This window comes from Acartia tonsa, chromosome 13, assembly GCF_053477335.1.
Source record: "Acartia tonsa isolate MP-2025a chromosome 13, ASM5347733v1, whole genome shotgun sequence".
NCBI lineage: Eukaryota > Metazoa > Arthropoda > Copepoda > Calanoida > Acartiidae > Acartia > Acartia tonsa.
In genome coordinates, this window is record NC_137272.1 from 47,340 (window position 1) to 61,292 (window position 13,953).

General features: G+C 31.1%; 1 protein-coding gene across 1 annotated transcript in view; it reads left to right on the top strand.

Moving 5' to 3' along the window:
* The first annotated feature begins 1,345 nt into the window (after nt 1-1,345).
* LOC145304367 (xyloside xylosyltransferase 1-like) overlaps nt 1,346-13,953 on the top strand; it is a 28,180-nt gene continuing 15,572 nt past the window's right edge. Inside the window, exons 1-5 of the mRNA XM_080146233.1 lie at nt 1,346-1,407; nt 1,495-1,539; nt 1,673-1,784; nt 1,987-2,109; nt 7,594-7,632. Coding sequence (XP_080002359.1) covers nt 1,346-1,407; nt 1,495-1,539; nt 1,673-1,784; nt 1,987-2,109; nt 7,594-7,632 — 381 coding nt within the window. The remainder of the gene's footprint in view (nt 1,408-1,494; nt 1,540-1,672; nt 1,785-1,986; nt 2,110-7,593; nt 7,633-13,953) is intronic.

The following is a 13,953-nucleotide window of genomic DNA, read 5'->3' on the forward strand; positions in this document are numbered from 1 at the left end:
CAAATAAACACAATTTTAAGTATTTTTAAGTATTTATTAGAATTACCTGTTCTTTACATCCAGCCTTAACGAGTAGCTCTTATAGTTAATTGAAGCATATTAGAATAATTAATTTCAAAATTGCACGTTGATTCACTGTAAGTTACTCACAATTTATAAGGGAGGAAATCTTTATAATCATTACTAAAAATTCAGGGTTCATTTAATTTTATTCTGTGAAAGATTAAAGTTTTTTAATTGCAAAAGTTACCATAAAGCTAATTGATTGAGAAAATTCAACCATATTTTATATTTTTAGGTTTTCTATTGTTATCTCCTTTTTTAATGATAAATCACTGTGCCATAATAGTTATTTCTCGTATCGTATTATAAACGGCTTTCCGCGGATATAGAATGTACAATTATAAGCACCACTGGGCACCACTGGGCTAAAAAAAACTAGTTTTAATCTTATGATTGTACATTTCTATATTCGTAGAAAACTGGATATAATACAATGCTAGACATAGTTTTTTCGTATTCATGAGAACCGGTTCCTATCCACCGGATTCAAATGAATACGAGAATAGTTATTTCTTGCATCGTATTATAAATGACTTTCCGCGGATATAGAATGTACAATCATAAGATTAAAACCAGTTTTTTAGCCCCTAGGTGCCGTAGGCACGGGCTAAAAAAACTGGTTTTAATCTTATAATTGTACATTTTTATATTCATAGAAAGCTGGATATAATACGATGCTAGACATAGTTTTTTCGTATAGATGAGAACCGGTTCCTATCCACTGGATTCAAATGAATACGAGAAAATTAATTCCAATCTTCATGAATTTTAAAATAAACAACCTTGAGTGTATCTTGATATCTCTTCTCGTTTCCTAGATAGAATTGGGGAAAGGGTTAAAAAGCAAAATATCTATTTCAAAGTTTAAACAAATTTTATTTGAATTTGTTGCAAAATTTCCCAAAATTTTTAGGACTTTCTTTTAAAGATGCATTGCTTATAATATAATACCTTATAATCCAAGGAATCATTATTTTAAAATATCAAATGGATACAGGCTTTTTGGTAACAATTGCTACCATGTCTGAATTGTACCTTATTGTCATCACACAAATTTTGAAACTAACAGATAAATATGCAAAGATTAATGTTAAGAGCTATCCGTTATTGACAAATAGATGGGCAGATTGTATGGAAAATCTTTGCTTAAAAAATGGTTTTAATGTTAAAATGTTGTCTTTTGCTCAGAGTATAAAAAGTGCTTTATGTATCATGTTTGTTATAAAATCATTAATTTTAAAATATTTTTTTTCAGGATAATTTCTACATTCAATTCCTGATAATGCATGAATTTCCAAAATTCATAAAGAAAATCATTCGTCTTGATATTGATATGCGCTTAAGGTTGGTGGAATTCTTTAAAAAGTTTAATATAAAGTTATGTCTTACAAAAATTAGGAAAATTTTAGTTTTTTTTATTTATTTTTATAGGGTTGATATAGGCTTGTTACATGATCAGTTTAATCAAATGAACAGGTATTTATTATAAACAATACTGAATATATTGAAATCATAATTATCTGTTTTTGGACTAAAATAAATAACAAAAATTGTTTTTGACAATATTGCTTGAATTATAAGGCAAAAGATTGATTTTTTTTATTCTTAGACAAGAAATATTTGGCTTAGCAAAGGATAGGAGTGAAGCCCACGGCATTAGATCTTTGAAATATCTAGCAAAAGTTAGTTCTTCAAGTTTTGGACAGACAGGACCTTATCAGGTAGTTTAATAACCTATAATAAAAAAGACTATGCCTGTTTATTAAAAATCATATTAAAACTATCATTAAAATTGTTTAATAATTATCTTTACCTGGGTGAAACTGCCAGGTTTGCCTTCATTCAGTGCTTTTCTTAAAATGTTTTGCATTAGTAGGGTTTATCAAGAAGTAATAAAAATATCATCACTATATTTATCTATAGGCTTTAAATGGTGGATTACTGTTATTGGATATTGAAAAACTGCGGGCACAACCTGAAATAATTGCTCCAGAATATTTTAACAAGATGAAACAAGAGTTTGGCTATATCCCAATGACTGATCAGGTAAAAGTTCACACAATCTGGCATCAAAATTTCAGGTTGTAACTTTTATAAATGTGAGAACTCATGACTGTCATGAAACACATAGCACATCCATTTGTTGTGGCAAAGGTCATAGGATCAGATCTTGGCCTGACACCACATCATAACTAAAGACTTCCAGGAAAAGTTTGTTCAAATAAAGGTTTTAGTTGGTTGTCTGATGCATTAAACAATAAGGTCAGTCATAATCACTAAAATTAAAGGGACTGTGAACGTAAATTTTTCTCATCTTAATATCAAATCTTAACATTATCTCATTCATAATATCTCACAGATAGAGCAAAACGCGCTTTTGTTTGCTTAACCCATTAATGACAATAGGGTCTTAAACGACGCACAAATTCAAACCTATACTATCACTCTATTTTTTTGTGCTGTCCTTTTTAAATGTTTGTATAGAGTTTGAATAGAGCTTCAAGTTTTGTCCTCTACATTGCTTGGGCTCTCACTTAATTCGATGACCAGATGAAATCATATTTTCATGGCAGAGGTGGAAAAAATAGGAAAAAATTTCCACACCAGGTCTAACTTTTTTCTATTAATGAATTAAAACATACTTATTTATAATTAATTATAGCATTTATTATATATTTTTAGTTTCTGCTAAGTTTTCTTTAATTTTAGTTAGTTTACATACTTTTTTTTGATAATTTGTTGTGCGTCCTATTCGACGCATTCGGACTAATCATTTTAGCCATTGCGTCCTTTTTGACCTTATAGGACTAATCATTTTAGAATTTTACTGTATAATCTCCTATAATCTGCTAGTTGCTTCGCCCCTAACCTCTAGGGTGGGTGGGGGATGTCAGGAAAATAGCACAAAACCATCCCAAGGTGTTTATAAAGCTTCCCTGATAAGTAAAACCAATTCAGACCCGCAATTTCTGTAATCTTTGGCTTGAGACAAAAAACCTTACTACTTTTTAGTATGGAATACAATACAAGCAGCGGCTACGCCCCTAGAGGCATCTAGGGGCCCTTAGGTTGCGGGGGGAGTCAAATCCCCTCTTTCAATTACAATTTTTTAAAGAAAAAGTTTTTTTTTAATTTTGTTTTTTTTTATTTTCTAGGGGTGATTTCTCTCGGGATGGGGGTGGTACCCTCCTTCAAAATAGCTATAAACCTTACCAGGACCTAGTAGAAGCTACCATGTAACGGAGCACCATATAGGTTCAGTGGTTAGCAAGGTCCTTTGATACACACACAAAGACATACAATAACCTGTTACTTTATTTTAAGGATATAAAAATAGTAGCACAGATAATCTACAACTAGGGTCTGTCTGTACGTCCACCTGTCTGTATTTCCATAATTGCATCCAAATAAATAATAGCTACCTTACAACTAGGGAAAGTATGTATGTCTGTCTATATATCAAAATTACAGCCAATTAAAGACTGTAAATATGTTTATACTTCTGTAATTTTTATTGTAGCCTAGCTGTTAAGGGATTCATGAAAATAGCGCAGATACTCTACAATTATGGTCTGTCTGTATATACACAATTGCATCCAATTAATTAACAACTACACTACAACTAAGAAATGTATTTGTTAGGGATCTAAAGTAATAAGTCAATGGCCGATAAATTGATGTACTTACTCAGGGCTATTATACCATAAAATCTTTCTGTAGATTACATTTAGTGGTTGAAACATTTGGACACTTAACTTAATAAACCAACCAATCAAAATACAAATACAATTCCCCAAAGTTGGCAAGACAACAAATAAGAAAAAGTTATTATTAAACTTTGGGGACTAACAGGGGCTGGGAGGGGGGGCGAGGGTTTGTCATGTATTGGGTTGTTCAATATAATTGTCGACAAAATCATATTTCTTAGCTAAAGCATTGTAATAGAGTGATAGGATATCTCTCTGTGTATCTGCTTAACTGATATGCTTCTTTTTTTACTTTGTAGCTTCTCATAGGTCCTGGGAAGGTTTATAACTATTTTTTGGGAGGTTACCTCCACCCTCCAAAGAGAAATCGCCCCTTAAAAAAAACAACCAACACAAGAAAAAATAGAATAAACTACATGAAATTAATTCTTTTTAAATCTAAAATAAAAAAAAACATTGTTGTTGAATTCAATGACCTCTCCCCATCTCAAGTGCCCCTAAAGGCCTCTAGAGGCGTAGCCATTGGTACCAAATAATTATATTCTGAATTGTTTTATACAGACGAATGGACGTAGAGACAGACACTGATTCTAGAGTATCTGTGTGATGTATCCTTATAATAAAGTAACAGGATATACATTCTACATGTGTCTGTGTGTACTAAGAGATCTCACTAACCACTGAACCGATATGGTTCTCCTTTACATGGTAGCTTCTCATAGAACCTGGTAAGGTTTATAATTATTTTTGGGGAGAGTATCACCACCCTCCAAAGAGAAATAGCCCCTTAAAAAAAAACCAAAGAGAAATCGCCAACACAAAAAAAAGAATTAACTTAATTAAATTAATTCTTTTTAAATCTAAAACAAAAATATTGTTGTTGAATTCAATGACCTCTCCCCATCTCAAGTGCCCCTAAAGGCCTCTAGGGGCGTAGCTACTAGTACCAAATAATTATATTCTGAATTGTTTTATACAGACGAATGGACGTACAGACAGACACTGATTGTAAAGTATCTGTGTTATGTACATCCTTAAAATAAAGTAACAGGATATACATTCTATATATATGTGTCTGTGTGTACAAAGGGATCTCACTAACCACTGAACCGATATTGTTCTCCTTTACATGGTAGCTTCTCATAGGACCTGGTAAGGTTTATAACTATTTTGGGGGAGAGTACCACAACCGCCCTAGGAGAAATCACCCCTAGAAAATAATAAACCCCTCTCAAATTTTTTTATCAATTTTTCTCTAAAAACTGTAAGTAAAAGAGGGTGTTTGACTCCCCCCCAACCCAAGGGTCCCTTAATGCCTCTAGGGGCGTAACCGCTGCTAGTATAGTGTTCCATACTATAAAGTAGTAAGGTTTTTGTCTGAAGCTAAAGATTATAGAAATTTCGGGTCTGAATTGGTTTTACTTATCAGGAAAGCTTTAAAAATATCTTGGGATGGCTTTATGCTATTTTTCTGACATTCCCCACCCACCCTAGAGGTTAGGGGCGAAGCAACTAATAGATTATACAGTAAAAGCCTAAGATGATTAGTCCGATATGGTACATAATAGACGCATGGGAAAAATGATTAGTCCGAATGCGTCGGAAACGACGCAAAAAAAAAACTTCTTTGGTATGCCACAAATCAAAAAATCTAAAAATACAAATGTCTTACAATCCCTTAAGGAAGCTGAGTTTAAAATTTGAAGCGATTCTGACGACAGGGGGGAAGTTCGGCACTAATGGGTTAAAAAACGGCTTTTTCCAAGGATTTTTATAAGGTACAGGGAATGGAAGAAATTTTCCGTATTATATAAAATGTCCATTAAATTGATTTTTCCTCCCATTATAGCTAAAATTAAACTTTTTCACATAGTTCTAGATTTTTCCTAACAGTTAAGCTGACTTTTAACATAATCCTGCTTTAAACCAATGTATAGTTACTTAGAAATTGATAAAATAAGCAATATTTTTTATTGAAAACCAAATACAATAACAAAGCCAGAAACAGGTTTTTTATTATTATCCAATTAACTTTAGATGGTCCATCTCTCGCCCACCTTTAATTACAAATTTGTAAATAATAAAGACGCAATATTTCTTTATAAACAGTCTGATAAAAGTGTAAACTAATTCTCCAAAGTGGGTTATTTATTGTCCAACACAATAAAAAAGGATATTATTATTTTAAATAACCTATGAGATTCAACCCTTTGTAGACAGTGAGGTATTTTTTTGTTAATAATACGAATTTAAAATATGTCTTATCTTACCTAATTACTTCGTTATAAAAAACTAATTGGCAATTTTATAGCATAAAATAAATCCTTAACAGTAAGTAAATTGTTTCAACTATATATGACAAGTTAAATATCCTTACAAACATTATAAAGAATCAAAAACGTTCAGATTTTCCCTGTTTTTTCCTTTTTCCCTCTCAAAATACCATAAAATCAAGGCATTATTCCTGGATATTTTTGTTAATAGGACGTTTTTGGTTGATCAGTGTAGTGAAATGTGCTTAGTAAATGTTAAGATTTGATAATCAGATGAGAAATTTTTACGTTCACACTCCCTTTAACAAAACTTTTTAATGATAGTGAAGTAGTTACCTTTTATAATACTAATAAGGATTTTAATTGCCATTTATCTGAAAATGTATTTCTTCCATATTAATCTAACATTAAATTTTATAACTCTGCACACCATAAATCTTGATGTAATTTTTAATATATTAATCAGGTTAAGATAAAGCCTATGCTGTTATAGATTGCTGCAATCGTTTTTTTTGGTCCTAAAACTATACAGCTAGACCTTTATTCTATTTCAAATCAGTGCAGAAATCAGGACTTTAAAAGTTATAATAGGAGAATAACTTATATAAAAAAAAAATATTTTATTGAAGCATTTACTCTATAATTTTATTATGCTTTTTGAAGCTTAATCTTTTTCTGTTCTTTTTAATTTCATTGTAGCTAGGGTGATAGAATGCTGTTGATCTCACCTGTAAGCTTTCTTAACATCTTTTGTTATCTTTTCAACTCTCGCAACACTTTGTGAATGAATTGGATAGTCAGGAGAAACGCCAGGAAAGATTACTGTTCATCATTACTGACAGTTTTAAGATTAGTGGAAAAAAAGTTTTCTTACAATAAAAATGCTATACATATAAGAAAATTTTGAAAAGAATGTATATGGTAAATCCTTATTAGTATCATAGTAGGAAACTATTCCCCATAATTCCATAAAAAAGGGAATAGTTATTTCTCGCATCGTATTATAAACGGTTTTCCGCGAATATATAGAATGTACAATTATAAGATTAAAACTAGTTTTTTTAAGCCCCGAGGTGCCGGAGGCACCGGCTAAAAAAACTGGTTTAAATCTTATGATTGTACATTTTTATATTTGTAGAAAGCTGGATATAATACGGTGCTAGACATAGTTTTTTCGTATGGATGAGAACCGGTTCCTATCCACCGGATTCGAATGAATACGAGAAAACAATTACTGTACTTAACAAGCAATGTTTTGTTCAGAGATACACTAAAGTAAGATCTTGTGGTGTATCCCGTACTCATAGGCATATTCGAGGCTATTATATTTATGAAGATATTACCAATAGCTGGATGCAATGCTTGGATTTTATAGCTACCAATAGCCAATTTACACATTATTTACACCAGCACAACAAAATAAAATATTTAGGAATAGCAAAGACTCATCAAATGCTCATAAAATCCTAAACATTAAATGTATAAAAATAAGCAAGATTTCTGTTTAATGAAAGCCAAATTTATATGTGAATTAAATATTTTACTTTTAGGGAGGTTATCACCTGATGAGATATAAACACCCAGAGAAGGTAGAAATTTAAACATGTTACAACTTTTGTAACACCTCCGAAAAATATAAACCACAACCATGCATACTGCGCGTGCGGACAACCAGACAAGAAGGAAGCACAAACTACCTGTAGAAGAAGCCAGTCTTTTTAACACACTCAAAGTTTAACCATATATATACTCTAGTTGAAATGTCAAATTAGTGAAATATACCTTGTTGATAAAATATCTTAGTTAATTAAGTACGTAAAAATGTAATATGGAGGCTTAGCCACCGTCGACTTTTTCGAACCGGTAAGTTTTATTCAATTTTTATATATTCATTTTATATAAAAATTTATTTTTTTTTCCCGCGGGGTACTGTCCTTACTCAGTCCCTCATAAAAAGACTCATTTTAGTATATATATAATATCTAAAGTCACAAATCCCTTTTATAACCTAACCTTTACACAATATAATATAGCATCACACTGCTATAATTGTTTGTAAAAGTTATTGTTAAACTAATTCAATTAATATACCATATCTAAAGTCACAAATCCCTTTTATAACCTAACCTATATATTGTACTATAGCATCACACTGCTATAATTGTTTGTAAAAGTTATTGTCAAACTAATTCAATTTATATAATTCTGTACGATTTTTTACATATTACACATAGCGTCATACTGCTATAATTGTATGTTAAATTTTGTCAGTTATTATAAATATATATTTTTAACAAAAATATCCGTTTTGAATTCATCCCTAAATCCATATAAATATTTAAGGCTACATACTGCTTTTAATAAGTCATGGATAGGAACAGAGATTATGACGTCAGCGATGACGAAGGTTCTATAGGAATGAGGGATAGATGGAGAACTTTCGGACGAAGATTTGTAAGAAACACACCTAGAGCACCTTTATTAGTCCCTTCGGCCCCTACTCCACCAGTTAATTCCCAAAACTCCAATTCTAATAATGAAGATCAATTAAATGCTTTAAAAAATAATATGGGAGAAATTGTAAGTAGTTTTAACAAAATGGCAAGTGACATATCCAACCTGCAGGTTGGTTCTAGTAATGCAATAAGGAATGATTTCAGCCAACCCCCTCCTAGCCTAAACCCTATACTTAGTTTTGGCCCTCAGAATTATCGCTACGCTACAACTGATATTCCCGTCTACAGGTCAAACCAACGAGATTTATCTCCTACGGGATTATCCACAATTCATGCTAGGGAACTTCTCTCTTCAATAGAGGACCATATAAATAAGGCTAAAGGGTTGGATAGAATAAACAAAGAATTACTATTAGATCAAACTAGCCAACAAATAAAACAAATCTTTAAAGCACAAAACACTGAGAATACTTACAACGCCCCTCATTTAAAGTGTAAAACCTTTAACAACCTTGAGCCCCCTTTCTTAGCAAATAGAAAAAACACGTATAATGCAGATAAACTTTTCCAAAAACAAAGGGTTATCCATCGTCAATTGATGTCCATAGAAACAGTAGGGCTTAAAGCCTTTTTAAATCAGTTGGATAGTTTTGATCTTTCGGACTTTAGTCCATGTGAATACAATATGTTAATTCACATGTCCATATCTAAGGAAATCAAAGAAAAATTGGAAATGGCTGGGGGTAACCCGTTAGATCTCCCTACTAGCGAATATTTAAATAAACTTAATCGTCTTCTCAATGGGTCTATTACAAATATGCTAGACATCGATGAAAATTTTGCAAAATTTAAACCTTCTTCTAAATCCATTATGTCTATTTTGTATGAATACAAAAGATATATAGAAAATATTTCTGATGCTATAATTTCTGAAAAAGAAAAAAATAGGAGAATTATTAGTGCGGTATACAAGTACATCCCTTACGGCTTACGTCATTTTCTCAACTCAACCGCTGCCATTCAAAATGGCCAAATTACCCTTGCAGCTTTCGAAAATTTTTTGCGCACCCACGAAGCTTCGATCGACAGTTTTCTTTCTAAAGAGTCTAGAGTACATAAAAACGTCGTTAAAAGGGTCGATGTAGACTGGGAGCAGGTAGACATTTGCGCAGAAGATCTTTACGATCACCTAAGTGATGATGAATGCAATTATGGCCCACAGAATGTTTTTAAGTTAAACAGCTATCAAAATAAAGCTTCCCTAAAATGCGATATTTGCAAAAGGATAGGACATAAAAATAGTCAATGTATTTTTAACCCTAACGATAGCCTTAGAGTAGCAAATCTTCAGAATGTGAAAATAAAATTTTGTCTCCTTTGTAGAGATAAGGCTCACACTGACACTAAATGTCCAAACTTCCCTAATGTGAAACCTATTCCAATTGCTTGTCCCAATTGTCAAGATGCTGGATTTTATATGTATAATCACCCTGTAGATGCTTGTGTAAAGAATAATTTTTTAGAGAAGTTAAAAAGATCCGAAGTAAACACATAAGAAAACGTTGCAAAAAACTTAATACTTATGATACTGACTATCTTTCTTCTTCCTCTTCTGATAATGAAGATATTAATAACAAATATAACAAAAAAACCTGTTACAGATTGTATGGAGAATCATATCGTCACCACAGATATGGAATCTGGTTTAATTGTAAACAACGATAAAAATATTGCCAATACAGATATTATGTTAAATAAATCCGTCCTTGTCGAAAATAACGATAACAATATCGCCAATACAGATATTTTATCTAATCAAACCGCGTCTATTACAAATGTATCTAAATTAATAAATACAAATATAACAGAAAGTAGTAATGTATTGACAAAACAAACACTTTTCATGGAAAAAGATGATTTAAATGTGAAATATACTACTACAAATGCTCCCTTTAATAAAAATTCTTATCTCACAAAGAATTATATACAACCTTCCCTGTCAAAGTTTATAGGAAAGACATCTTTTATGTGTTCTAACCTTTGGAATATTATAATTAATTTTAAATTCATTTCTCAAACAGGTTTATATTATCTAATACCTTTCCTACTATGCGTCTGCTCATTAAACCCTGAAATAGCAATATATATTTTTGCTTTATGTGTTAATATAATATGCGCCAGTAGTTTAATGTTAGGCTTATTCCCACTGTATAAACTAAAAATAATTAGTAAATTAACATATACTATTCCTAATAAATTTAAAAAATCAAAATTGAACAGGAAATGCAAATCTTCCAAAACTAGATTTAAACCTGCACATTTTAGCGGCCCTTTAAAGCGTATTTATAGTAACCTAATAAAAGCGCCGAAAAATTCAAAAGATTACATTAAACAAGTGGATCATAGAACTGGTTTAGAGCCTTATATTTTTGAAATTTATCATAACAATACAAAACTACTGTTCGAAATTGATAGTGGTGCAGGTTCTAATCTCGTATCCCGTGAGTATTTAGAACACTTAATCCCTAATTATAAGGAATATTTTTATAAAAAGGCTAAAAATACCCTTCAGTCAGTAACTGGCCATGATATAAAATGTTATGGTTTATTCAGAATCCCTTTTTATCTCCCAAACTATGGTGATATAGTCTTGGACGTCCTAGTAACTGACAATGTTATTGATAATTGCTTCTTATTAGGTAGGGATTTTATTAAGGCAGCCTGTGTTACAATAGTATATGACGATAGCATAAACAGTGCCAGGCTGGAGTACAACAGAAAATTAGCCCCTAAAGTTAAAGTTAACGACCATTTAACGTTTCTTCCGTTTGAACAAAAACTAATTAAGGAAAGATTGTCAATAACAAACAAAACACTTCTTATGAAATTAAAAACAGTTTTTCTAGCCCTTTGCTATACAAGCAAACTTTTAAAGAAAATAATGATATTTATATCACCGCTACCAATAAACTAAATATCCCAGTTAGTCACAAAATTTCCTCTATTACATTAATAGAAAAGCAAAAACAACCTTGTAATAATAATAAAAATAATGCCATTTTTATTTTTGAAAAAATTATTTCCAAGAATTGCTTTAATTCTATTTTTCCATTATTAGCCTACCTTTATACACAATTCTGGATAGCTTTGATAAATATTAAATTTACTTTGGATGATATTATGACAGTCTTACCCCTAAATTTTATATCAAAACAAATACTGTTATTCTTGAATAAAACCCTTTTGCTAAATAACTTAATTTCCCATATTTTGGTATTGTATACTGACAAATATACAACTATTAATAAAATAGATAAAACAATAAAAAAAGAGGTTAAACCATCCCAAAATGTAATAGATGAAAATGAGTTTTTTCAATCTTTTCAAAATGATTTAGACATCGGACTTAACATCTCAGATGTTTTAGAAACAAAGTTGTCTACAGTACAAGATATAAAAGATTCAATTACATGCCAATTTGAAAAGGTTAAATCAAGAATAGCTAATTTAATTTATGATCTGCAAGTTTACTCAAAACATACCTTTGATTGCGGGTCCCTCAATGAATCTTTTATACCCAAAATGTCAGTAAAATTATCCAGCCCTGTATATCGTAATACGAAGCCTTATAGCCTTAAAGCAACAGACAGAGAAGCTGTCGATAAATTCTTTGATCTACTTCTTCAAAATGGGTATGCTGAGATAGCTCCCCCACACATGTCATTTGGCAACCCTGTCTTTACTGTCCCTAGCCGCAGCGAAGATAAGTCAGAATTGCCTCGCATCATAATAGATGCCAAATACAGCAATGAAGCTGCTTTTGGGGGAACAAGTGCCGCACTCCCTGATTACAAAAATCTGTTAAGCCCAATCATTAAAAAATCTAAATATATAACCACAATTGACCTGAAAAAATGCTTTTATAGCATTCAGGTAGACAAAGAAAGCATGGATTCTGGGGCGATGAATGTTTTGACAGAGAAAGCAGCATACATAATGAAACGCGCTCTTACGGGATTCTGCCAAACGCCGTCCTACCTCGTTCAGACCATGCAAAAATACTTGCACTTAGACAAAAATGGTCAATTAGATTTTATTCAAAATTTGCTTATTTTTATGGATGATATTATCTTATATTCTGAATCAGAGGAAGAATTACAAAATCATATTTTAGAAATAGAAAAACTTTTAAACAGGTTACACCTGATAGGAGTAAAAATTTCAACTTCTAAATGTACACTTGCTTTTGATTTAGATAGTTCAGATGAAATTCATATTCTTGGGTATAAAATTAAGAATAGAAAAATCCTTTGTCCTGATAAAAAACTTAATGAAATAACAACTTTAGGGGAACCTGATTCTTTGAAAAAAATGCAAAGCTTGTTAGGCAAAATAAATTATTATAGATCTATTTTTCCCCTTTCTGTTCATGAACAATGTAATCTATTATATAAAAAATTAAACCCTTTTATTTATGATTCAGAAGCTAAACTAGCTTTTTCTAAAATTAAAGAGTTATTATCAAAAACCGAAAGGTTTATTGATGTCCCTAGTGAAAACAGTGTTAACGTCTTACTAACAGACGCGTCACATTATAGTATAGGGTCAGTACTGCTGAATGTCAATATGTCAGAATGAGTTAAAAAATTCCCTATTAATTCGCACAAAATTGATCCCAATATTATTCATCCCTATCCTAAAGATACAGAATATATATGTTTAAATGAAAACATTATAGAAAGTATTTTTAAAACAGCGAGAAAACTTAATCATAGATCTTTTCCAGAAGATTTTACTAGCGCCATGACACACTTATATACCATCCTAAATCTCTATGATTACGATTTTGTAGAGTTCATGCCTTATACCAATAAAAAGAAATGTTTGTCTACGCTACATAAGGAAGTTTTCTGTAAAACAATTCAGCAATTAAATACTGATTTTTTGATTAACAATGATCATATTTTGTATTACCTATTATATGGGTGTACAAAAATGTTTAAAACAAATATAGTATTTTCTACACCCTGTAGTACAATTAAAATCGGAAATTATAGCGAAGATATATGTTTCTTACTCCATGATTCCTTAATTTATGGATTGAATGTAAAAACAACCAGCATTCTCTGTAAAAAAACTGTGCTACGCTTCGGACCTAATCTTATGACATTATCAGAATTTAAAGACTATTTTATAAATATCATTAAAAATAACACATATGAAATGAACAAACATTTGGTTAAAATAGTTAGCTTTTACTCTAAAGCGATTCCCTTAGGTTGTTTAGAAAAACAAGGTATAGCATATCTAGAAATTTTTAGTGTATATGCTAGCCTAAGATATTATGAACCTCAAATTACTAACAAATGCACTTACCTTTTGTTAGATTCAATGGTAGTCAAAGGAGTATTAACAAGACATAAGTTTTCATCACGAAATGTCAAAATTGATAAT